We start from the raw sequence: 26,734 nt of genomic DNA on the forward strand, positions 1-26,734 counted from the left end.
GGTCTGCAGTAAAGGTGGTACCTCTGTCCGTGATGAGGACCTCTGGGGCGCCATGACGTAGGTCGACGTTCTCAACGAAGAACTTGGCTACCTCGGCGGCACTGCCTTTGGGCAGGTCCCTTGTCTCGACGTAGCGTGTGAGGTAGTCAGTAGCTACGATGACCCAGTTATTTCCGGAAGTCGACGTCGGTAACGGCCCCAGTAAGACCATCCCGATTTGCTGGAACGGCCGTCGGGCGGCTCGATTGGCTGCAGAAGGCCGGCTGGCCTATTGGGCGGTGTCGTCTGTCTCTGACAATCTCGGCAACTCTTTACGTAGTGGATAAGGTCGGCAGTGAGGCTAGGCCAGTGGTACTTTTCCTGTATCCTCTCGAGCGTGTGGGAAAATCTTAGGTGTCCAGCCGTCAGGTCGTTATGCCAAGCTTCCAGAACCTATGGACGTAATGCTGAAGGCACTACGAGGAGCTACTTGGCCAGAAGTGGCGAAGAAGTTCTTTAGGAGAACGCCGTTACGCAAAAAGAACGACGCCAGTCCTCGCTTAAACACCTTTGGAACAACAGTGGCCTTGCCCTCGAGGTATTCCACGATCCCTTGAGCTCCGGGTTGGCTCGCTTTTGTTCGGCGAAGTCACCAGCACTTAAGGTTCCCAAGAAGTTGTCGCCGTCCTCGTCGTCCTGCGGCGGCGAGTCAACGGGGGCACGGGATAGGCAGTCGGCGTCACAGTCGTTTCGTCCGGACTTGTAAACGACGGCAATGCTGAATTCGTGAAGTCACAGACTCCACCGTGCGAGGTGTCCTGATGGGTCTTTCAAGTTAGCTAGCCAACACAAGGCGTGGTGTAAGCCTGATGTAGGCTAGGTGACGGCAAGGAACTTCTTTTCTGTTGTGGAACAGTTCGCTTCCACCTTTGATAGCCACCGGCTAGCATTCAATTGAATTCAATTCAATGTTCATTCTCTTCATCAATGAAGAGGGCGGTGACAACTAAACTTGCAAGTCTGACGAGTGCCCCCGCCCCCACATACACTTCAGACAGCGTTTCGCAATCTTTATAAGACGTCACAGTATAATACTAGGCATAGCAGTACTCAACCATAAACAAAAACAATGTTTTAAACTGAATGAAGGCAATGCGCGCCTTCATAATACTTACATATGTTGACGAGTTTATCTCAGAAATCTCCAAATTCCGACATAATGCTCTGTATATGAACTAAAACGATATACACATAGTAATCACACACAGTACTATGTCACATCGAACAAGCCCTGAATATAAAACAGAATATATAATAGTGTGCAGCAATATTTTTTATCTGAAAAATCAATGGAAAGGGAAATGTTGCCCATTTGCAATTTACAAGGATTTAATTTTCTTTTTAATTACGAACGAGGAGCATTCGTAATTAACTTGACGTCCTGTTTTGTTTAAAAGACAAATAATTTGGCATGAAATGGTTGGTTTGCCGTAGTTTGTTCTCGTTTGTGGCGTGTTGAGCTGCGCGAGTCGGAGGGAGTACATAACAGAACGACTCTGGTTCATCACATGGTACAGCGCTTGCTCGTATATATACTGAAATATTTTTATAATAAATCTGATCTGCACGAATCATCAAAAATTTCACGAACAGCGACGCAGTTTCAAGCTTAATAACGACATTGTGTAATTTATATAAAGTCATATAACTTTTTTTCGCAATCACACGAGTCGTAAATAGTTAGATTTGGTAGTAGTACCCCATACTAATGCATAACTCATAACCCCATCTAGACCATCAGTCCTCTGTATTAAGACGGCTACGAGCCCTACGCTGCTTGCGTCAGTCTGGATTTCCGTGCTGTCGTGTTCGTCGAAGTGCGCAAGTATCGGTGGTGTCTGCAGGCGTCGTTTCATTTCTTGAAATGCTTCGACATTTGCCGTTTCACACTAGAATTCCACGTCGCTTTTCATGTGACCAGTAAGCGGCTCGGCGATCCGTGAAAATCCCTTGATGAAACGTCTGTAATAGGCGCACGCGGCCAGCGATGGGCGTGCGGCCTTCTTGTCGTTTGGCGGGCAGGCAGCGATGGCAGCCGTTTTCCTTGAGTCGGGGAGAACTCCAGACTTGCTAATTACGTGGCCCAAGAACAAGAGCTTCTCGTACGCGAAGCAGCACTTTTCTGGCGTCAGGATCAGCCCGGAGGTTTTGATTGCTTGAAGTACAGCTTGAAGTCACCGGAGGTGCTCGTCGAAGGTTGAGGCAAGCACAACGACGTCGTCCAAGTAAACGAGGCATATACTGCCAGTACTCTATCCATAACACGATGGAACGTCGCATGCGCCGAGCAAAGACCGAAGGGCATGACCTTGAACTCGAAGAGGCCGTCTGGTGTTATAAAGGCAGTCTTCTCTCAATCGTCGACTTCGATGTGCCAGTAGCCGGTCTTGCAATCCATTAACGAAAAGCACTTCACGCTGCTAAGTCGATCCAGCTTGTCCTCATACCTGGGAGAGGATACACGTCTTCGTGATTTTGTTCAGGCGGCGATAATCGACGCAGAAACGCAGGAGTGCATCCGTCCACTGTGCATCTAGAACCTTTCAGCAAAGCAGCTTTCACCTTTGTATAATTCCCTGCATCAAATGACGTCAGCCTACCGTCACGGTGAGCGCTTCCCCACTCAAACAATGCTCGAAGCAGTCAACCATTGATGCTCCGGCCAATTCTGGCTTTTACCAACCATCTCATACCTGTGCAGGTACGCATCAACGTCATCCTTTCTTTCATCAAACGCCACAAGGTGCTTGAATCCGATAGAAACAAAGTGGAGTATTACACGAAGAACAAGAAGCAGCGCGATACTTGCAGCGCTCCGCTGAAGCACAAATAAGGACACCCGAAAAGAATGCAGAGGCATGCCAGGACCAGCGTGAACTAACAACTGTCGCAGTTGTTACGTCTTTGTGTTTGAGCAACGCGCTGCAAGTGTCGACAATATAGATTTAGAGAATTGGGGCCCCAAAAAGCTTGGGGACCAAGGCGGCTCGCAAGCGCAGAACCCAAGTCACTCTTCGGCTCTTGTTCTCGCGTTGGCCCAAGACGTCTTGGGTCACCGCAAGACTATGCAGATGCCGCGCGGGCCACGACGCTGCATAGCCCGCGTCTCGCGTGATTTTATTTTCTCCACGTGTGGCGTCCCGTGCGTATGCGTCAACGCTGCTTGCGTTTGACCCAGTTCTGAAGCTCTGATGATCCTCGGAACGCAAGAGCAGCCTACCCAACGCAGCTTGGTGACCCGGTGTCTTGGGTCCCCAATTCTCAAAGTGTCTAATGGAGAATCAGATGTTCTTAGACATTTCTTTTTCTTTTAAACGGCGCCGCGAGGAGTGACCCCTGCGTTTCCTGCCACACGGCGGTGTCTGATGAAAGGTGTGTCTCGTGTACACAGTGTTCTTTGTATTATTGCGATAGCAATTATATGGACACTCTCAGCTGATTTTTGCCGTCACCGTCATGCCCCGGATATGTATATGCATGTATATACATAAAAAGGGAACAATTAAAAATAAAGCAGAAGAAAAAATTCCGAAGCACCAGACCGCAGATTCGAACCATCGACCCCTCGTTCCACAGCCTGCTGCATTAGACAACTCAACCATGCCCCATGCATGCGCCGGCGAAATAACGGCGAGCTTTTAAAGACGATAGTCTTTCTTGGGATACTTAGATAAATTTTGGTCTGTCTTTCTGTCTGTCTTTCTGTTTGTCGGCATGTCACTCGATTCAGTCGCTCGGCCAAAGTTGAACCACTTGCCCAAGGGCCAGGCATCTTGAACGGCTGACAAGGTTCATATTTGTGTAGATTGTCGATCAAAAAGTAAACATTACGCATATCTGAGGCACAACATCACTAGGTGGTGTGTTCCTTTAATAGAAAGTACATACATACGTAATTTTAAAGACCCTAGTTTCTTAAGCTGCGCTGAAAATGCGACTGCGCGTTAAACTTGACTTCCTTCGTGCCCTCTGCACGAGCTTATTGTTGTGTTTCGGTTTCGGTTCTGTATTGCACTGTACAAATACCATGGGGCGCCGCTCTGGCATTCCTGTTTTAGCCAGGCGACGTGTAAATAAAAGATTGTGTGGAGAGTACTCGTTGAGTGCGGACGTTTCTTCTGCTTCAGCGCTTCGCGCCAAACCGCGTGTTCGGGCTGGCTGGCGTCCCCGCCGGTCGTGTTGGTCACCTCCGGTCTTCTCCTGCTGCTGCGCCGGGACTACCAGTCCGCAACACAGCACTAATGTTCTCGACGTATTGCCAGATGGCGTCCATATCTCACGCAGCGCCTCTTCTATCGTCTTTAGACGACATTTGCAGCGAAGCAAGCAGATACGCGGCCACTTTTTATATATACACCATTTACGGCTGGTGGTAAGCTAATCTCGTAGGAGCTTGAGCATGTTTTCTATTACGCAGTGCTCCTAATTTTCTTTCAGTTTCAAAACTACCCTTAAGACGCCCGTGACAAAGTGGCCCTTTTCTGTACCCACTCGTGATGTGGAAGGAAAAGAAAACAAACACCGGGCACACCTAAGGTCCCTACATAAAACAAGTTTGTTTTATCTAGGGACCTTAGGCACACCTTACACCAGACGCCCCCGTGTGGTAGGAGACGCAGGGTGTCACTCCAAGCGCCGCAGTTAAAAAAAAAGAAATATCTATGAGCGTCTGATTCTCTATTGTCGACACTTGCAGACACAACACTCCTAATTTTTTTTCAATACGAAAACTGGCGTTGAAACTGGCACGAGAAATTGGCCCCATGGGAGCGTCAACCATATGGAAGCGTCTGGAGGCGTACCGCATTGGAGCGTCGGGAGGCGTGCCCGGTGTTCTTGGTTTTCTTTTCCTTCCACATAACGAGTTGGTACGGAAAAGGGCCACTTTGTCGTGCGCGTCTCAAGGGCAGTTTTCAAATTGAAAGAAAATTAGGAGCGTTGCGTGATAGAAAACACGCTCAAGCTCCTCCGAGATTTGCTTACGACCAGCGGTAAATGGTGTATATAAAAAGCTCGCCGTTATTTCGCCGGCGCATGCATGGGGCATGGTTGGAAACATCGACGAGATTCTCCTGTAAGAATGTTCGAAGCAGCGGATGATCGCAGTCCCGATCATCCGCTGCTTCGAACATTCTTTACCAAGTTTAGTGGTATCTGCTAATTGTGCCTCGCCTCCCTATTGCAAGGATTCATGCGTGAATTGTGTGAAATTGTGTGAATCAGTGCGGTGTTCTACAATACGATTCTCTAATGACTATTTATTCTCTAGTTCACGAGAATATCTATATAATGCCATATTAGATATGTTGTTTCCTGTACCTTTGTACCGCTCACTATATGTTGGATTGCCTGGACACGACGTGCTTGTGCGTGTGAAGAAAATGCCTACTTCACCAATATCCAAGACATTCTTCTACAAAGTGCATACACAGACGTTGCCTGTGAAGACCTGGTTAAGCAGCAAAGGCATCTTTGTATCTTCAGTTAATTGTCGCCTCTGTGAAGTTCCGGAAACTATAGAACATTGCTTTATCAGTTGTAAAGATACCATACTCTTTTGGGACGTTCTACAAGGGGCTTTTAAAAAACAACTCGATTTTATTTCGCATAGCATACGTTATCTCGTGCCACCCAAAAGCCATTCTATGCCTGTTGACATGCTAATACTAATGGGTATGCACAGTTTTTGGAAAACTCGCATGTTAGACAGGCATGCGGAACCCATGGTATCATCACGGTCGCATTTCATTCAAATGGCTCCTCAGCTAAAAGACTTTTATCGCCAATTAGAGTTTCAGCCGGACTGGTATGCACTCTTCATGAAATGTATAGCTTTAATATCCTTTTAGGACTTCTGTGTAACGCTTGTACGCTGGTAGAGGCCGCCTTGAGTATTTTGTTTCCTATGTATGCCAACTACGCACATTTTTAATAAATACCATAAAAGAAAGAAAAAAAAGAAGCACGGGGCATGGTTGAGTGTCTAATACAGCAGGCTGGGGAGTAAGGGGTTGATGGTTCGAATCCCTGGTCGCGTGCTTCGGAATTTCTTTCTTTTGCTTTATTTTTAGTGCCTTTTCTATATATATATATATATATATATATATATATATATATATATATATATATATATATATAATGTCACGTGGTTTATTCACGTACAGACGTGAAGGAACGATGAGGAACGTCGAGGAACGTCGAGGGTCCAAAATCCAAGCAAGCGCAAGCTCGGGTCGCGTGGCTACCACTCACGATGTGGCTTGCTTTCTTGGCTGCTTCGTCGCCGTCTCGTACTCTTCACTACATTGGCCCCTGGTGAATAGCGGAGACATCCTGGCGACCTAAGGCGTTGTCAGTATAGCGGGGTCGTAATAGGGCTTCAGGCGGCTGACATGGACGATTTCCCGACCACGACGACGTAAATCGTGGGATGCTGTCAGAGGCTCAACCTCATAATTGACAGGAGACGTGCGAGAAAGAATGCGGTAGGGCCCCTGATATCGGGCACGTAATTTCGAGGAAAGGCCAGGACTGCTCGATGGGATCCAGAGCCAAACGAGGTCACCAGTTGTGAAAGTAGAGAGAGGTCGGTCGGTGTCGTACCGTAGCTTTTGGTGGCCTTGGTCCTCGGTGGTCAGCGAACGGGCTAATTGTCTGCAATCTTCGGCGTATCTGGCAACGTCAGAAATCGCAGTATATTCAGACGAGTCCGGCGTATAGGGAAGCATAGTGTCCAGCGTGCAGGACGGGTTGCGTCCGTATAAAAGAAAGAAAGGTGAGAAACCGGTGGTCGCGTGCGTTGCGGTGTTGTACGCGTACGTGACGAACGGCAGGACGGTGTCCCATTTGGTCTGGTCTGATGCCGTGTACATTGTCAACATATCACCGAGTGTGCGATTAAATCTTTCCGTGAGGCCATTCGTCTGCGGATGATATGCGGTGGTCATTCGATGAACGATGTTGCACTGGACGAGCAAGGCCTGAATAGCGTCAGACAGGAAAACATGCCCTCTGTCGCTCAAAAGTTCACGGGGAGCACCGTGGCGAAGGACAAAGTTGCGTAAGATAAAAAACGCAACCTCTCTTGCGGTAGCCGTTGGAAGTGCTGCAGTCTCTGCGTAACGGGTGAGGTGGTCCACGCCAACAATGATCCACCGATTCCCAGAGGAAGTCGGGGGAAGCGGGCCATATAAGTCGATGCCGACGCGGTCGAACAGACGTCCCGGACAAGGTAGAGGCTGAAGTGGACCGGCTGGGCGTTGAGGTGGAGCTTTACGCTGCTGACAAGCAGTACAAGCACGTACGTACTTGCGCACGAACGTGTACATGCCGCGCCAGTAGTATCGCTGACGCAAGCGGTTGTAAGTCTTCAGAGCGCCAGCGTGAGCGCTTTGCAGGTCGTTGTGAAAAGCAGTGCAGACTTCTGTGCGCATGTGGCGCGGGATCACTAGCAACCACCTCCGACCGTCAGGTGCGTAATTACGCCGATAGAGGAGGCCGTCGCGGAGTGCGAAATGCGTGGCTTGACGACGGAGAGTTCTTGACGCTGGATGAACCAATGAACCAGTCAGAAAGTCGACGAGTTCGGAGATCCACGCATCCTTGCGTTGCTCCGACGGCATGTCTGCGAAGTCAAGGGGCGTCAAGACAGCTGACGTGTCTGACGACGAAGCTGTGTCAGACGGTAACGGTGAGCGGGATAGCGCATCAGCGTCCGAGTGCTTGCGGCCGGATCTGTACACAACACGAATGTCGTATTCCTGCAGCCGAAGCGCCCAACGACCGAGGCGGCCTGAAGGATCTTTCAGAGATGAGAGCCAACAGAGCGCGTGATGGTCCGTGACTACTTCGAAGGGGCGGCCATAAAGGTACGGACGGAACTTGGTCAAAGCCCAGATTATGGCGAGGCACTCTTTTTCAGTGACTGAGTAGTTGCACTCCGCTTTCTTCAGGGTTCGACTCGCGTAAGCAACAACGTACTCGTCGTATCCTGGTTTTCGTTGAGCCAGTACAGCACCAAGACCGACACCGCTGGCGTCAGTATGGACCTCCGTAGGCACATTAGGGTCAAAGTGACGGAGTATCGGAGGTGACGTTAATAAGCGCCGTAGCGTCATGAAAGCTTCATCGCACTCTGGTGACCAAGCCGACAGGCCGTTAGAGGCTGTCAGTAGGTTGGTAAGAGGTGCGATGATAGAAGCGAAGTCGCGCACAAATCGACGAAAATATGAGCACAGCCCAATAAAGCTTCGGAGCGTCTTGATGGAATTGGGCTTGGGGTACTCGGCCACGGCACGAAGTTTAGCGGGATCCGGAAGAACGCCTTCCTTGCAGACGACGTGACCTAGTATGGTGAGTTGGCGCGCAGCAAAATGGCACTTCTTGATGTTAAGTTGAAGGCCAGCAGAGGCGAGGCACGTGAGTATAGCGCGAAGACGAACTAGATGAGTCGGAAAATCGCGGGAAAATACAACAATGTCGTCAAGGTAGCACAGGCAGGTATTCCACTTGTGGCCACGAAGGATGTTATCCATCATTCGTTCGAAGGTAGCTGGGGCGTTGCAGAGTCCGAAGGGCATCACCTTGAACTCATAAAGCCCATCGGGAGTAACGAACGCAGTCTTCGGGCGGTCAGGGTCAGCGAGTGGAACTTGCCAATAGCCCGATCGTAAATCCAAGGACGAGAAATATTCTGCTCCTTGCAAGCAATCGAGGGCATCGTCGATGCGTGGCAACGGGTATACATCCTTCCGAGTTATCTTATTCAGGCGGCGGTAGTCGATGCAGAATCTGATAGAGCCATCCTTTTTGCGCACAAGCACGACAGGGGACGACCAGGGGCTCTCAGATGGCTGAATGACTCCGCGCGTGAGCATATCATCGACTTGTTCATTGATAACACGGCGCTCTTCCGCCGAAACGCGATATGGTCGTTGGCGTAAAGGGGCATGACCACCGGTGTCGATGTGGTGCGTGACGCTCGTTGTGCGACCCAGAGATGGCTGACCGCAGTCGAAGGATGAGCGGAACTCTTCTAAAAGGGCCAATAGTTCGCGTCGATGGTCCAATGATAGATCCGGGGACACAGAAGGGTGAAAAATGTCTGACTTCGGAGGTGCCGCAACAGGGGCTGTCATGGCATTCAGCTGGTGGTGAAGTGGGGCTTCAGCGAACTCCAGAAAGCGAAGCAGGTCAACGGCATGTATGCTTCCCAAACATTCCCCGCGAAGTAGACGAACGGGCGAGGTGCGCAAGTTGGCAGTCGGCATGATGGTAGCGCCGGATTCGACGGTGAGTACGGCAAACGGCAGTCGTAGGGCGTGGCGGCGGAGAAACAGCTCCGACGGGGCGAACAGGACAGCGCCGTCAGGAGCGGCCGGACAAGTCAAGGCGACAAGGGTGGACGTGTTTGGGCCTACGTCAGCGTCGGCAGCAATGACAAGTTTACATGCGTCAGATATGGTAGGCCCCGAAACAGAAGATTGCAGCGGCGTAAGGGCGACTTCTGCTCGGGCGCAATCTATGATGGCGCGATGACGTGAAAGGAAGTCCCAGCCGAGGATAACGTCGTGAGAGCAGGACGGCAGAACGAAAAACTCAATGACGTAAAGTTCGCCTTGAATATTAACGCGCGCGGTGCAAACGGCTGAAGGTGCTATGAACTGCGAGTTCGCAGTGCGGAGCATGAGTCCTGAGAGCGACGTGGTCACTTTTTTTAACTGGCGGCAGAGGCTCTCGCAGATTACGGAAACGGCGGCCCCGGTATCAATTAGCGCTTGGGCCGTGGTCCCTTCAACATTGACGTCGATAACGTTTTGCGGCGAAAAAGACGGAGGCCTTGGGCAGTTCGCTTCGCATGCAGTTCTTGCCTCCGGAACTGCAGCGATCAGTTTCCCTCTTGCGCAGCAGGTCGGCGACGCATAGGTGACAGGGAGCGTCGTCGAGGGGACGGTGACCGGTGGGTCTCGTTGGGTCGTTGATCACGGGCATACTCCGGTGGCGACCGGGACGACGACGCGACCGGCCTGCCGTCGGCGTCGAAGTGAGGAGGGGCGTAGTTTGGGGGCGACCTGGACGACGACGCAACTGGCATGCCCACGGCGTCGAATGTTGGAGGAACCAGGCGACAATGGCGAGCGACGTGGCCGGCGAGGCCACAGGAGAAACAGATGGGCCGATTGTCCGGGGTTCGCCACGCGTCGGAGCGGCGGAAAGACGGAGCCGAGGGGTTTGGGATGGGCGGCGACGAAGCATACGCGGATGTTGGCAAGACACGGGGCGGCGTAAGTGGCCGAGGTGGAGCGTAAGGCATAGATTGGTGATACGCGGTGGTCGCCAAGGCATGGGACGGCATCAGTGGTCGAGGTGGAGCAGAGGGCATAGGCTGTTGAGGGGGCCGAGCAGCAACGGCGGCGTAGGTAAGCGGCGCAGTGACGGGCGGTTGTTGGAACATGGGTGGGAGAGCCTCAGCAACTTGCGTCCGAATGGCTTGTTGAATGCCCGGAGCCAGAGGATGCGCCGGCTCGTGAGTGAGCGGCAGTAAGGACAGCTGGCGTGCGACTTCTTCACGGATGAAGTCTTTGATCGTGGGCTGGAGAGTCGGCTGAGTGGCCGGAGGGACAGCTAGCTGCAAGCTGGAGAGCGTGTCGGGGGTCGGGAGGGCCTGACGGGCGATCGCGCGCTGCCTGCGCAATTCGTCGAAACTCTGACAGAGGGAAACTAGCGCAGCGACTGTGGTGGGATTCCGCGCGAGCAGCAGCTGGAAGGCGCCGTCCTCGATGCCCTTCAAGATGTGGTTGATTTTGGCCTCCTCAGGCATAGCGGGGTCGACGCGGGTGCACAAATGGAAGACATCCTCGATGTAACCCGTGTAGGTCTCACCCGGTTGTTGTGCACGCTGACGCAAGCGCTGCTCGGCGAGAAGCTTGCGAGCCGCAGGCCGTCCAAAGACGTCCTTGATAGCAGTCTTGAAAGCTGACCAAGATGGAAGCTAGGCCTCGTGGTTGTGATACCACAGTTGGGCTATGTCGGCAAGGTAGAATTGCACATACCCAAGCTTCATTGGATCGTCCCATCTGTTGCTGGCGCCGACTTTGTCATACCTCGACAGCCACTCGTCCACGTCCGATTCATCGGAGCCCGAGAAGATGGGGGGGTCCCGCTGAGGATACACGGCGCCACAAGTGACGTGGACAGCCGAAGGGCCAGGCTGGGAAGGAGTCTCGGTGGCCATGTTGGTATCACGAAGGGGGGGAAGCTTACGGGAGCGAAGATCCAGGGTCGTAGGGGAAACCCACGTACCTCCACCAAATGTCACGTGGTTTATTCACGTACAGACGTGAAGGAACGATGAGGAACGTCGAGGAACGTCGAGGGTCCAAAATCCAAGCAAGCGCAAGCTCGGGTCGCGTGGCTACCACTCACGATGTGGCTTGCTTTTTTGGCTGCTTCGTCGTCGTCTCGTACTCTTCACTACAATATATATATATATATATATATATATATATATATATATATATATATATATATATATATATATATATATTATATATATATATATATATATATATATATTATATATATATATATATATATATATATATATATATATATATATATATATATATATATATATATATATATATATATATATATATATATATATATATATATACATATACATATCCGGGGCATAACGGCAACGGCGACGGCAAAAAATCAGCCGAGAGTGCCCGTATAGTTGCTATCGCAATAGAAAAAGAGCTGGAAAACTTTTCAAGGCATTCAATAGATGAGAACAAGAAAACGCGGCCGGCAGTCCGGAATAGTGCGCCTTTTACCAGCAAGGGCCACTCGCCCTTGAAGTCTAGTCATCTCCATTACGCCCACGCGACGAAGAACGGCACCGACGGAAGCACTGGGAGGGTGTTATTTTATCGCAGCATATTGCAATACGGTACGCCCGAATTGTTTTACAGTTTTTTTACGAGCTAATTGAAGCCCAAATGAAATGCTCCAATATGTAAGAGCCAAACACAAATTTTACTCCTCAATGCCGACTATATTGGCAATATAGATTTTAGCCGCAATACAGATTTGAGGTACATAGATGAGAGGAAGACACTGGCGAAAGATTGTTGGAGCAGGCCCGACCATATTGTCAGTAGCAAAAACAGTGCGTTTCTCTCAGTTCCAGTTAACGTGCACATGGCACTTTTGAAAAAAAGAAACTCCACATATATAGACCCAGGATAGTTCTAAGCCGCATGTGCAAGATGAATCAAACACAAATTCGCAAACAGTAAGATCAAAATGCGTGCTGAAAAATATAATCAACTACACTGATGAAGAAGCACAAAGTGACCGCAACGCACTCAGAAAGCTCAATGCGTTGTCTATTAGTACTACTGAAGGCTCGCTTACGCAGCGCTTGTGGGTCAGCGCTTGTTTGTCCACTTCGTGCTCTCTTTGTGTTCTGTGCGCGCTGATACCATCCCATTATGAGTTCCCACCAACTAGCCCAGTTTTCATTGCTTTTAAAGTATGAACAATTCAATTGGCGGAATTTTCTCATTACCGCATGTTCCTTTATTATTCATAACTCTGGGCACTACATTAGAACTAATTCATAACATGAGTTTTACAGTCCGCTTCCTTACTCGTAGCCTCTACAACAGTTTCAATGTAAGGAAGAAACGTGGGAGACGACGTTATTGAACCTACGGGCATGCAGCAACACTTCCTGATGGAATTCTGTAAGGCTCTTCGCAGTATTCTTCAATTATGAAGGCGCACTCCCATCTCAACTTCGCATAGTCATTTTGGGGCGCCCATACCATACAAGGCGTTTTACCTGAAAAGAACAAAAAGAAGTGCATATACGCTTAAGTCTACAGGGGACATACGAAGCGCATCACCCTGCGTGTCACCGCGTCTCATGAATCACACACAATGAGAAAACGCACGAATTTCCAGTTGCACTGCTCATGCTGTTACAATTTCACAGTGCGGCTAGCTGTTATGCTGCATGTGCGTTCATTTACCTTTAATGCATGTGATATCAACCTCCGTGTCCACGAGCGCTCTTTCCTTATGCGTAAAGGCGGCCTTTCGTAGAGAACTTAGTGTAAACTGTGAGATAAGGCCAAGGGACCTTTCAAAAAACCACCTTAGGACACTCTAAAAGCAGCTTACGAAAGATGCCTGTAACACACTGCAGGTGGGAACGAGAATGCATGCTTTATTGTACATTGCTCCGGTATTTATCTGGATGTTCTTGGGCTCAGACATGCGCAGTGGTAGCCTTGTGCACACGTGCAGATGACGAAGCAGATGCGTTCTGCTACATCTTCCTTTCACCAAAAAAAAAGAAAAAAAGAAATGCAAGAAAGAGAGAAAAAGAAACAAACAAAAAAACGTTAAGTACGTCGCTCTGGCAAGGGGAAACGTTGCGGTTCCCTTCGCTGGCGCTTGCTTCTACGAAGCTCGTTTTCAGGAGTTTCCTGGTGGGTCGCAGTATCGCCTGAATGTTGCGCTTGGGAAGGTAGGTCCTGCAGTTCTTTCGCAGCTCTGAGGTGCTCCCTTGTGCGACGTAGGTACCCGCTGCCAGCATCTGTTATGTAGGATCGCGGCGTGCCTGCCGTGCCTACAACAACTGCTGGAGCCCATGTTCTCTGCAACGTGTCATATACTGACACTGTAGACCCTCTTTGAAGATCTGGCAGACGTCTGGAAGACTTGTTGTAGTGCTGTTCCTGCCTGCTCCTGATGTCTTCCAGACGTCTTCGGACGGTTTCGGTGGGTATGGTCTTTGGCTCGAGGTGACAGTCCATTACTGGAAAGCCTCGTCTTGGTGTGTCGGCCCATTAATCTTTCGACTGGCGACTGCAGAAGGTGGTCTCTCGGCGAATTTCTCCATTCCAGCATGGCCCTGCAAAATTCAAAGGTTCGAAATAAGCATTTCTTGAGCAATTTTTTTCCTCTTGAACCGCACGCTCTGCCATGCCATTTCCGCGTGGATAGCGAGGGCTAGATGTGACGTGGTTAATGTGGAAATGAAGCGTGAAAGACCTGAAATTCGCACTGCTGAATGGGGGTCCGTTATCACTGCAGATATTGGCAGGAATACCGTGCGTTGCAAAAACTTCCATGCATGCTTGTGTCACTGCTTGCGCTGTTGTGCAGTTAAGCTTACGGATCTCGAAGAAAAACGAGCAAAAATCTACGATAATCAAGTACTCGTCACCCCCAAGTAGAACAAGTCTACACCCACAGATTGCCACGGTAGGCTGGGTAGGCGGATGACTGAGCATTGGGAGCCTTGCATTCTGTTTTTGTATTTTTGGCATACAGCGCAAGAATTTGCAAGTGTCCGAATGTCGGAATTCATGTTAGGCCAGAACATCAATTGTAGTGCCCTTGCCTTCCTTTTCTCTTCTCCCCAATGTGCTGCGTGCAGTAAGCGGAGGACTTCCAGGCGCTTTGTTGGCGGAATGACCAGCTTGTTGCTCCGAAGCAGCAGGCCGTCCTCTGTATGCAGTTCGTCCAGGTAGGCCCAAAATGCTCGCAAGGCATCTGGTACTTGTAGCCTTGTTTCTGGCCATTCTGTGCCGGATTGATGAAGCAATTGTGCCATGACTGCGTCATTCTTCGTTTCATCCCGGATGCTTCGGAGTTGCTTGTCTGCAATGGGCAAAGAAACAACATTCACTTCAGACTGCTCAGTTTCTTCTCGCAATTCAGTTTTACTTGGAAAACGTGAGATGGCATCTGCTATCAGGAGTTCTTTGTCTGGTTTGTACGTGACGGTGATTGGGTACTTTTGAAGTACCAGCCTCATGCGTTGGAGGCATATTGGGCATTCACACAAAGGCTTCTTGAATATACTTTCCAGTGGCCTGTGATCTGATTCGACCGTTACTTTCGGTTGTCCAAATATGTAATCTTGAAATTTCGTACAGCCGTGGACAATTGCTAAGGTTTCCTTTTCAATCTGCGCGTACCGTTGTTGTGCTGCGGTTAGCGAACGTGATGAGTAAGCGACTGGCTGTCCATTTTGCAAGAGCACGGCCCCCACCCCGAACTGACTAGCATCCACAGACAATACCACGGGTTGGTCCCGCTGAAAATAAGCCAGGACTGGTGCTTGCGTGAGACTGGTACGAAGCTGTTGAAAACTATTTTCCTGAAGGTCTGACCAGTTCCACGCTATGTCTTTCCTTAAGAGGTCTCTTAGTGGAGCAGACAGAGCGGTCACGTTTGGCACGAAGCGCGCCACAAAGTTGACCATGCCAAGAAAAACTTGAAGCTCCTTACGATTTGGAGGGGTTGGTACTTGTAGAATGTCCTCCACCCTTTCAGGGTCCAGGCAGAGTCCCTCTTCGTTGAGTACATGTCCCATGTAACGTACTCGGGGCTGCAAAAAATAGCATTTGTTTCTGTTAAGCTTCATATTGTGTTCTCGGCAACGCCCCAGCAACTTGGACAGGTTGCTATCGTGCTCCTCACGAGTTTTTCCCCATACGAAAATGTCGTCCATAACAACGGCTACACCAGGAAGGCCCTCTACAACTCCGTGCATCGCTCGGTGGAAGACTTCTGGAACGGTTGCTATGCCGACCGGCATGCGCAGAAACCTATATCTGCCATACGGGGTGCTCATAGTACATATTCGTGAGCTCGGCTCGTCCAACTTCACCTGCCAGAACCCCGATGACGCGTCCAAGGTTGAAAAGTACCCGGCTCCTGAAAGACGCGGTACTACGTCGTCTAAGGTCGGCTTGTGGTAGTGTTCCGGTATTTATCTGGATGTTCTTGGGCTCAGACATGCGCAGTGGTAGCCTTGTGCGCACGTGCAGATGACGAAGCAGATGCATTCTGCTACAATGCCCTTATCCGTGTAAGTGATTTCCATCGGAGCGAGCCTACGCCCATTTTTATTCCTACAACGAAAGTTCATGAAACTGTACAGCACCAATCCTCCACACAAACGCAACCAACGTTCGACAGGCAGCTTGCTCGTTGTTGACTCAATTTTGTTGTCGGCTCGTCACCATGTGGCGTAGACGTCATAATCACGCGCTTGCTAAATTTCACGTCGCTTCATTTGTGTAGGTACATGGTATACGGTTCCTTTCGTATGCGAGAGCGAAGGGCGTTGAGTGCGATGCCCGGGTTGAGCACGGGGTCGATGGGTCGTGCGCGAGGTGCCTTTTTTCCTCCATGCAGTGAGCGTCGTCAAGGGAAAGGGGATGTCTCAAGGCCGAATCTTCGGAATGTACCGATGAGGCGTGAGGCAACTGTTGTGCGGCCTTGTTCTGGCGACCTTCGGAGAGCGCTGTGTTTGTGCGTGCGGACACTGCGTGCGAAACGAGTGAACCGAAGTGGAGGCGTGTGAGCGATGTGTGTGGCTGTGGTGAATATTACCTTTGAATGTGAACTAATTCATTTATCTTATGATAAACGAGTATGTTTTTTAACAGCGAAGCTCTTTGGGCAGCAATAATTTGTGCGTTCTATCCTGTATGCCCTGTCCTGTTTGGCCTATCAGGTATGTTTCACAGGAATTAGGTACATCCCACTACTCACCACAGCTCACAAAAAATGAAGAAGACAACAGTTATTCCAGCAAACCGTATGTGCCGCAGAAATCAGTGCGGCCTATAGGAAAGCTATCACCATCATAAACGGGTATGTGTCACAGAAATTGAGTAAATCCCACTACTCACCACTCGTCCACTAAAAAGTAAGAAGACAACAGCACAACACGAGAGAACGGGAAAGGCAACGGCGGCTGCGTAAAGACTCCCAAGCGATGGAAGGCCTACGCCAACCGGTACATCTATTTGAGCTGCGAACGCTTGGCTTCAGCGCGAGTTTCTATCTCTGGAGTTCGGACATCCGTGTGGTGACTGTGACTGTCTAAGAGGTGCAAAGGCTTGGTTTCAGCGCGGGTTTCTGTCTGTGGAGTTTGGACACCTGGGCCGTGTCTGTGACTCTCTGTAGGTAAAGTCGAATCTGTCTGCGCCGAGAATTAACGTAGAAACAACCTAGCATCACCTATATAAACATTTGAAATTACCGAGGAGCAGCCTAGACTGAACACTAATCACCTAGCTAAGGCCTAGACATCATCTAGAAGCATCTAGATTAGTCTTCAGAATCGTCCCTCTTCGCTGTGTCAAGCCTTGCGCGACTTAGTGTAAGCTTCAGCAATTTTTCTTTCTTACCGTACGTGTGTTTACTCCGGTCATTGTTACCACTTTTCCCGTTGGATTTAAGCGCCGAGGTCCCATTGCGAACTTGTCCGGATAACTTCAAACAAAAGGGAAGGCTCAATACACAAAAGAAGCGCTTCCAACATGTGACCTTCCCTTCTCTCTGCTTCGTTTACACTACTTGCTCTTGTCGAGTAGCGAAAACAGCGGCATTTTGCTGATAGGGAGGCTCTGTGGAGTATGGCTCAGCTGTGTCTGGTGGATGGCTCAACTGTGGTTCAGCTGTGCCAGCTCCATAGCCACGCCGCGATATGTTCCTTTGATTAACTACGAGACGTGTGATTGCATTGCTCAGCCATTGCTTCGAAAGCGTCGTGCTCATGAACGCAAGCACGCACGTCGCCACGTTAAGTTAGATAAGCAGCCCTTGACGTACAGAAGGGTCCAGTGGTAAAGGGAACACTTGCGTTTCGGGTATGTCCGGATTTCGATCACCTGCAAAAGTATAGTGGCTTAAATCTGCATAAAACTATTGGTGGGTGGCAGTTCCGGACCCTTATGACAGAATAGTAACGCGCACAAGCAATATTTACGCATCCACAAGGCCTTTTGGGGGCCAAGAAAATGACAGTTGCTCATTCGAGTGTACCCTTTAGCAGTGTGCCGTACTTTACATCGGAACCTATTTGGGTGTAACGATAAGCAGTGACCTAAGCTGGAATGCGCATGTGCAGCAAACTTCTAAAGAAGCAATGAATAAATTGTTCTTCCTCAAACGATCGCTTGCCGGATCTACCTTTGAAACACGTTTTCTTGCCTACACCAGTCTCATCCGGCCGACATTGGAATACGCCAGTATTGCGTGGTTTCCGCACACTAAACACAACATCGCTGCGCTTGAGCGGGTACAAAGGAAAGCTGTCCGCTTTATTTTCAATCGTTACAGGCGTAGTGATTCCCCAACAGAACTTCTTCGGCTGGCTGGCCTCGCTACTTTGTTTAACCGAGCGAAAGTGCACAGATTGAAATTCCTGTATTTGTTGTTACAAAATAGTTTTAAGATCAACCCCAGGTCATTTCTTACATACAGCTCTGCCGGAGAAACGTGACACAAACACAGATTCACGTTAGAAAAATTTCGTCATACTAACAATGTATTTCGCTTCTCTTTTTTCCACGAGCTTTAAGAGACTGGAGTACCGTAGATGAATTTATTGTTACTCTGCCTACGCTAGAGTTATTCTCTGAACTCGTGGAGGAAGCTGTTTGACGCGGACACATGTCACTCAGTTTATTGTTGTTTTATTGTTATTGCTGTGGTATGCTTGATGTAAATGCTTACTGTGTGTAAATTTAGAGTGTGAATTTTTGTTTATACGTGTAAATGTCTATTTCTTACAGAGCGCATAATTTGCTGTTCGCATTACTTCTGTACAATCATGTATGAATTAACTCCCACCCCTGTAATAATCCCTTTGAGGGATTGGCAGTATTTGAAAATAAATAAATTTGAAAATAAAAAACCTACTTTAAGTAGGCTGCCTTTTCGTGAACCGAAGTTGCGCTAAAGGGGGCCTCTAATAGCAAGGTCGCTTCTTAAAATGCAGTAAGGAGTCGAAAACACAAGAAACACTAAAGATAACGGTGAAGTTGCTGTTTGAATACGGCGGTTATTACTTGTGTTATTACCTTGCCTTCCATAGCTTTTTTTACTATCATTTTGAGAAGAGGCGCTGCAGTGGTAAATTGAGTCGTTTATTCAACTGTAGCGCGTGACAATGTCTGATACTGACAGATGGCTCTAGAACAACCACAATCTGAATATTGAGCAATACGCCAGACGCGAGCGAACAGAAAACCCGCGACGCCCTGCTACGCGAAAACATGATTATGCCCTGGGCATGCACGTGTTACCTCACTCTCACGTTTCAGTTGACCAGCTCGAAGCTCGAAGAGATGATTGGATGCGACAGGAGCGGCTACTGTGCTTGCTAGCTGTGAGCATAGAGTTTTATCGACTTCGAGAAACACAACTTGTAGCGGACCCTATTTTTGCACGCTAGACGTTTTTTCTGCGCATCCGGGGAAGACGTACCGCTGTAATGCAATTAAATATTGTGGAAGAAGACTTGTTCGAAACTTCAATGTTAGAGGAGAAATTTCAAAGCGTATACCGATCAGTTTCGAAGTGCGCGTTACCCCGAATCAGATTCGCCAAACGTTTTCTTTTCACATCAGCGCATACCGGTCCCCAGGACGCTGTGTGCACGCATATGCCATGGTGTGAAAACCAGCTAGCATGGTTTCTTTCTTTCCTGACACAGGGAGATACGCTCTTCATTATCCGCGTGAATACGAAGCCCGCTCGGCTACGTTTTATCGATGAGTAGCCACGTTGTCACAACCTAGGTACTTTGAAGCACCGATGCCCTTTACAGTGGAGCCTTAAATATGGCGACGAATGCCGGCAGTGTTCCCAGATCACTACAAAATTGCGTTGGCCATAGCCCTCTAACTTGTGCACTGTCCTAGAATCATGACTGCGGCTAGATTATTTCACGGAGGTTAAAGATCAAAACATTCTATGGGTGACTTCTTTGCACATAACAGCAGCGCATATTTAGGCGATATGGATGAACTATGCAACTTGCAACTCGGGCGCTCAAGTGCAAGTGCAGCAGCACCTGTGTTGTGGAGGATAACTCAACATGCCTGAGTAATGACACATATTTGCAGCATGACATATATGAATTCTTCCCAGATACTCGTATTGGATATACACAGGGGGGATTGAAAGAAACGCGAAAGGTGCGGCGCGCTGCTTTCACTGCGCTCTGAAATTGGTGGCAAAAATAAAGATGCTAGAGTGATTTTGTATTGTACCATAAATGACTCTATGGGCTTTTTATTACCGTCCAGGCTACAAGCTCTTGAAAATCAATGCCAAACAGCATAGAATGTAGATGCTGCACTATTCGCGTCACTTTCATTTGCCACAATACGTACCATTCAGGTCTGGCCTATACTTCCCTAAAATAAGGCAACCGTATCCCGCAGACTGGAACTGGAATTCTTGAAGGGGTTTACTTAGCACCCTTCCTGCAAAATCATGCACAAGTCTATGTAAAGAATGATTCCCCATCAGTAGCATCAACGTGCCCGTTACCTACACAAGGTACCAAAAAGGTTTGGCGCCTTGTTTATCTCTATTTCCCACGAACCAAAGCAGACTCTCCCTTTCGTTTACACTTTAAAAACCACAAATAGCTTTTCAAACCCACACCCCAGCTGTCCATCAAAACCTAGAAGCACTCTAGCACGTTCTTCTGAGAAATTGATGGCCACGACATTGAAATCAGGATCGACCACATAATACAGGAACGAAGAGCATACGAGTTATTCGTTACACCGAACTTCTCGCTTTGAAAGAAAAATAATGATACTGTGGGTACATTGAAATGTATACTCTAATTGCTGAAAAATACGCCTCGGAAAGTGCCATCGTTATAGTGATAAGCTATTATACGGATACTCTAGGCGCATGCTTGCTATTGCTATCGCCGTTACCTTCCGTATAAAGTGCAGGAGCGGTTGCCCGATTTGAAGCCTATTAACGAAGATCATTTTATGCTACAGAGTCGATCGAAGGCGCCGTCTATGCGCGAAAGAGAATATACATCCTTTTTGATGGTTTTATTCGAACGGGGTTATCCAATAGAAACGTTGAGCTCCGCACTTCATTTTCACTAAGCGTACTGCTGATGCCCACGCAGTTTTGGCCGGCTGTATCATTTCGTTTCGCCGCATTTCGCGGGCTTGTTGTTTTATAGCTACTTGTTCTTGCGTAGAAACTCGGTAGGAACTCTGTCGGCGTGGTCAAGCATTATCTCCTGTTTTTATACGATGCTCAGGAACGGAGAGCGCCTAATCATTGACGATCCATGCCTGAAAATAGTCATTACGTCGCTTGGGGGAAATTTCAATGTTGCGCCTTTTTTTCTAAATAGTAAGGCTTCGATGTATGTCAAATGTGAGTTCAGGCGTACGGGTTGTCGCTGCAGCTTTGGTAGAATACGAGAAGGCGAACGCATACCGCGCGGCCGTGAGCTGTTCATGTTATGGCATAGTCGGGCGACTGCTGAGGTGCCTGTATACGTGGCTGAAGTCCACCAAGATCACGTTCCCTTCTCCTTCGTGTAATCCAACGATTCCTCTTGCGACAAAAATTCCACTGTCAAGCAGGAGGCGTTGGGCACTCTGGAGGATGCGTTTTATATATGCAGGTATTTCGGTGCCCACGGTAATTATGAAGCTGGAGTGAGTCGCAATGGTCATAATGCACAAGAAGGTTAAGGGTCGTATCGAGCCCTGCCCCTTTATTTGTTGCTCGTCCCGACGTGGGAGCGGCCTCTTGCACGCATACGCTTGTCCTAAAGGACCACAATACAATTTTTCATCCATATATTATGGAGTTCATTCTTGTGTCAGTGACCGCTCCGTTTTGGCTACCGAAATCTATTCCAAGAAAGAAATCCCTCCAGTCATGGTGTAGGATTACCAAGCTCGCAGTAGAGTCCGTTTAATGACCGCGACTGTTCTTCGGCTGACTACAGCCGCCAACGTGTCCGGATTTCGGAGCCTTGCCAGGCAGTGTTAACACTATTCAACTTCGTGCTACGGCCGCACGATGACGGAGTATTCGGCTTGGAGGTCGATCAGAACAATGACGTTGTGGCCGCCGATAAAAACGTCAAGCTCACTAGTTGATCCTGTTGTATTACGGTTATGTCGTGGTGTCGGGTCCCGCCTACATTCGGCTTTTTGCGCTTCTGCTACGTCGCGCCGTCACTTCTTTTTTCCGGCGGCGATGTGTCGTCTTCAGTGCTCCGTGTGGCTGTAGGCGTGTTCGTAGAATCTCGATAACGTGAATATTGCAGCGTCGTCGTCGGCGATGGAGCCCTACATGCGGGTTTTGAACAGTGCTTCGACCCTTTCCTCGTGGACTACGCTTGCAAAAGCGGCTATGAAACTACTTATGAAGTTCTTCAACGATGTCATGGTGGACTCCCTATTCACGAACTATGTCCTCACAGAGTCACAGAAAGAAAAACAGAAATGGCGATGCATGTTGAGACCCCCCCGCTGTAGGGAGCAAACCTTTTCTAAATTTTTTGTAAGCTTTCATCCCGAAACGTCGTTTCGTGAAAAGTTGGCGACTCACTCGGCTGCGACATCGCGACTATTATAGGTGACACGAGGTACGTCATCGTGGCTGCTGGGCTATGTCGTTGTGGCTTTTGCCTCAATAAACGGAGGTCCATAGGCATTTTGCAATCCTTGTAGCTTGTGGTATCTCAACGAGACGAGTTGGTCTCAGCGTCTTCTTCAAGGTCGGATCTTGGCTCACGGCTTGATGAAAGTGTCCGGTATGTGAAGAGACAAACACCTCCGTCTGGTGTCACACAGTTGTGAAGGGGAAGAGCCAAGCATCGACATTGGCAGAGACCTAGCCAGAGGGGTTGGAAACCCCCCCGAATTTTTTTTATTTTGCATGTGCATATTGTCACGGGGTCGTGACGTCGACGAAGACAGCAGTCGGCCTTTTCAAGATGAAACTTTATTTGGCCGAACTTGTAGCCAGGAAACCGAAAGTTAATTTACATCAATACACGCGGTATGTATGCACTGATAGCGGCGAACAGAGCGTCGACCGTCGACCAACTGACAGGCGGTCAAGCGCGTCGGCTTTTATACAGGCGCTATCGAACTTTCCAGCGATATCACTGGTGGCGGCGTTATCTCTCGACAAGGCTAGAACATCGTGTGCGGCGCGCAATCTTAACAAAACCATCTACGATCTCGAACTGCTTCTGCTTCTCGAACACTTCTTCGCGGACAGCGTCGAGCGTCGATAACCGTCCTTGCTTGTCAAACCCGAATACATCAAAATAAAACAAGAAGTGGGCGTGGCAATATATACACGCACACATACAAACGCACGCACGAACATACAAAAAACATGGTTGAATCACCCCCACCCCCTCGAAAAAAATTTCTGGCTACGCTTCTGGACATTGGTAACGATTGATCGATTTATTAGGTTAACATACGTCCATGGAAAAAGGAGCACTCAAAGTACAAGCATGTAAGAATAGCAGAACATTGATAGGGTCGAGCACGGGCGTCAATATTGTGATCGTCGGTGAAAGACGTCTCCTTTTAAAAGGGCAAGAGTCACTTTTCCACGTAGTCGTCAAATGACCTCAGCATCGGAGTTGATTGCCTCATAAATCGATTGCCGCAAAAGGTTTTTGAATCTGTCAAGAACGGGCTGAGTTGTAGAGTTTTCTCGCGTCGTTAAGTGCTTTCTTCTCTCGTCGCTAGCGCTGGTAGTTCAGGAGCGCGGCATTACACGGGGGAAGAAGTTGCGTCACCGGGCATCATGAGCTTGAGCGTGCGTGATGAAATGCGATCGGTCTCTTCCTTGTCATTTTGTGCGAGTGCGGCTCACTCTGTAATGTTAGCACACTATAGAGCACTGCGCCGGTACGTAGCGCCACCCCGTGGCAAGAAGCGCATCTGATCCAAACGCCGCTTTTGATTTGTGTTGGCTATCGGCCAGCAGTATGCTACCCGATGTTCGACGTGTGATATGGGCCTCTGTATGAAAGACGTCTCCTGAGAAAATGGAAACTTCGCGATCCGCTGCAAGCACTCTTTTCCGCGTGCGGAAGCTTCTTATTTTGTTTCCCAAGATATTAAAGCCACGAGAAAGAAAGAAAGAAGGAAAGAAAAAAGAAAGAAAGAAAGAGAGAAAGGAAGGAAGAAAGAAAGAATGAATGAAAGGAAGAAAGAAAGGCATTTGCAGCTTTATATGGTCCTTTGAAGCCCTGGGCACTCATGAGACGTTCGTTCACGTTCCCACTTCAAGAAAATGACTGCTGGTTCATCTTCGGGGAGCTCTCGGTCGCTTCTGGCTATAACCAGATGTTACCAAGCGGCTCCCTTCTTTGCCCTTCTTTCATTTCCTCCAACTACTCACCTGCCGCCCTACAACCTCTTCAGCCGAGACTTCGCGCTATCCTTTTTCTAGGGATTAGCAGCTAAGCCGCAATGTCGACAGATTGTCGCGGTTTTCATGCCACGTCTGTCTAATCTGTCTCGGAGATTGCTTGACTACAAAATAGTTGGGCGGCGGGGGTCTGGAACCACAAAACGTATGTCGTTTTGTCCAAGAAAACCTCTTTCTCGGGCGGACAAAGTTACGCGTTCCAAACCTCTGCATCGCACTGCTCGGTTGTCCCAAAGACAGCAAAGCGTGAATCCGTAGCCGACACCTCTTGTCTGATGTTTCGTGGGCCGTTGCCTTCGAGAAACGTTTACAAGGCTTCCAGTTCATATGCTAAGCAATTTTTATCTTGGCCTACATCGTTTGCAAGCTTGAGATTTGACACTCCCATTAACTTGGCTTTGTTATTTTCCTTTCCTTAACTGGTTAACTTTTTTTGATATCATAGAAGCGGACAGGCTGTAATTGAGGAAAGCAATGAGTAATTTAATAAGTGTAACGTTATTGGTGTCAAGTCTATAGGAAATCTATTAATCATGATTCATCCTAACGAAGGCTGGCGCACCAGCGCACACGGTAAGATAATGTAAAATCGTTGAAAACTCTCCGAGTTGATAGGAATTCGTTAAGGAAATTTTCCAGGTCACACAGAACAAAGATGTCTGGCATGAAGGCATCGCTTACATGTTTTCAGGTCCTTGTTTGTTGTATATGCGCTGATCTTTTTTGTTAATGCTTTTAGGTGCGATATAGGCATGACCTAGTGCGGTGCTCTCCGAAAATGAAGACGACGAATGGGCGTGAGGCGTTTGCACATGGGGCTCATCAGTCATATCGTTTGGCTGCCGATTCAGTGGTGTAAATATGTATTCAATCGACATCTCGCCTGAGTCATATTTAGTAGAGCTGCTGGGTACAACACACCTCGCAACGGAACTCCGCAGCGGCCGTCGTTTGGAGGGTCTCTCTGGAATAGTGGCAGAATATACGGCGTCTGCGTCTGCACCAGGTCTCTGCGGATGAAGAAAATGCCTCATGTACCTACACCTGCGACAGTGATCGTTCCTAACACCCGCGGACTGCGTGGACTGCGAAAAAAACCGCTTTCGTTATGCCCCATTGTGTCTAGGTCATCAAGGTCACGCCGCATGGACATTACAATGCCCCGGCAAATTTCTGATCCATGGTGGACTCCTTGCTCCGGATATATAAGTGGTCCCTCTGTTTATGTTACTTAGATGATGTCATCGTCTATTGTCCTGCATTTGACAGCCATCTTACACGTCTCTCCGCCGTTCCGGGTGTTTTTCGAAACGCCACTCTCCAGCTAAATTCGGCAAAATGCCGTTTCTGACTGCGGAAAACCACTACACTCGGTCACCTTTTGAGTGCTTCCATTGTTAAACCAGTCCCGGACAAGCTGCGAGCAATGTGAGAATTTCCTGTATCGTCAACCAACGACGTCCGAAGTTTCTAGGATTATGTTCGCTTTGTCCGCAATTTCGCCAACATCGCCCAACCGCGTACTGACCTCTTAAAACATGACGTTTCCTTCATGTGGCGTGTGGAGCAAGTGGACTCCTTTTCTGTCCCTATCCATCATCAGACTACGCACCCAGTACCGGCCCATTTTGTCTATCGCATACAGAGCTCCGGACGGATGGCAGTTGCCATACAGTTGGGGTGCTCCTCGGCCAACGACAGCACAGCAAGGATCGAGTAATTGCTTACACCAGCCGTATTCTTTCACCCGCCAAACGAAAGTTCATCACTGAACGTGAATAACTAGCTTTTGTGTGGCCCGTGACGAAATTCACACCCTACATGTATGGCCGAACTTATTCCGTGGTCACAGAACATAACGCTGTCTGTTGGCTCTCATCGCCAAAATACCCGTCTGGACGTCTCGGTTGCTGGACACCACTTGCGCAGGTATCCTCGTTTATGGTTTATAAGAAGTCGGGGCAACTGCACGTCGACGCGGACTGTCACGTCACCCCGTTGAAGCGTCCCAGCTAACTTACCTCGAATCAGACCACTGCACGCTCTGCATTCAGACTTTGGTTGACATCTCCACCGAACAGCGACAGGACCCATCGTTACTGACTATGATCAACCGTATAATGTCCCCATCACCAGGCCCCTCGGTTCGCCATTTCGAGTTGCGCGATAACATTCTGTATTGCCGTAGCTTCACCACCCATGACCCAGAACTTCTTGTGCTAGCTCACCATTTATGCACACGTGTTCTACAAGAACTCCACGATGTACCAACAGCCGGTAACCCTGATGCCTCTCATACTTACGATCGCGTGCTAAGTGGTTTTTTCTGGCTGGGCATGTATCGTACTCCGGTCCGCTATGTCGCTGCTTGAGACCGCTGTCAATGCTACATCGCTCCTCTGTGCTG

The 26,734-nt window shown here is 48.9% G+C and overlaps 1 protein-coding gene across 1 annotated transcript in view; it reads right to left on the reverse strand.

The window, feature by feature from the left end:
* Positions 1-12,696: 12,696 nt before the first annotated feature.
* Positions 12,697-26,734, reverse strand: part of LOC119398799 (uncharacterized) — a 36,546-nt gene continuing 22,508 nt past the window's right edge. Inside the window, exons 5-6 of the mRNA XM_049417608.1 lie at positions 20,262-20,354; positions 12,697-12,892 (exon numbers count right to left, since the gene is read on the reverse strand). Of these exons, the coding sequence (XP_049273565.1) occupies positions 12,759-12,892; positions 20,262-20,354 (227 nt within the window). The 3' untranslated portion in view covers positions 12,697-12,758. The remainder of the gene's footprint in view (positions 12,893-20,261; positions 20,355-26,734) is intronic.

This window comes from Rhipicephalus sanguineus, chromosome 7, assembly GCF_013339695.2.
Source record: "Rhipicephalus sanguineus isolate Rsan-2018 chromosome 7, BIME_Rsan_1.4, whole genome shotgun sequence".
NCBI lineage: Eukaryota > Metazoa > Arthropoda > Arachnida > Ixodida > Ixodidae > Rhipicephalus > Rhipicephalus sanguineus.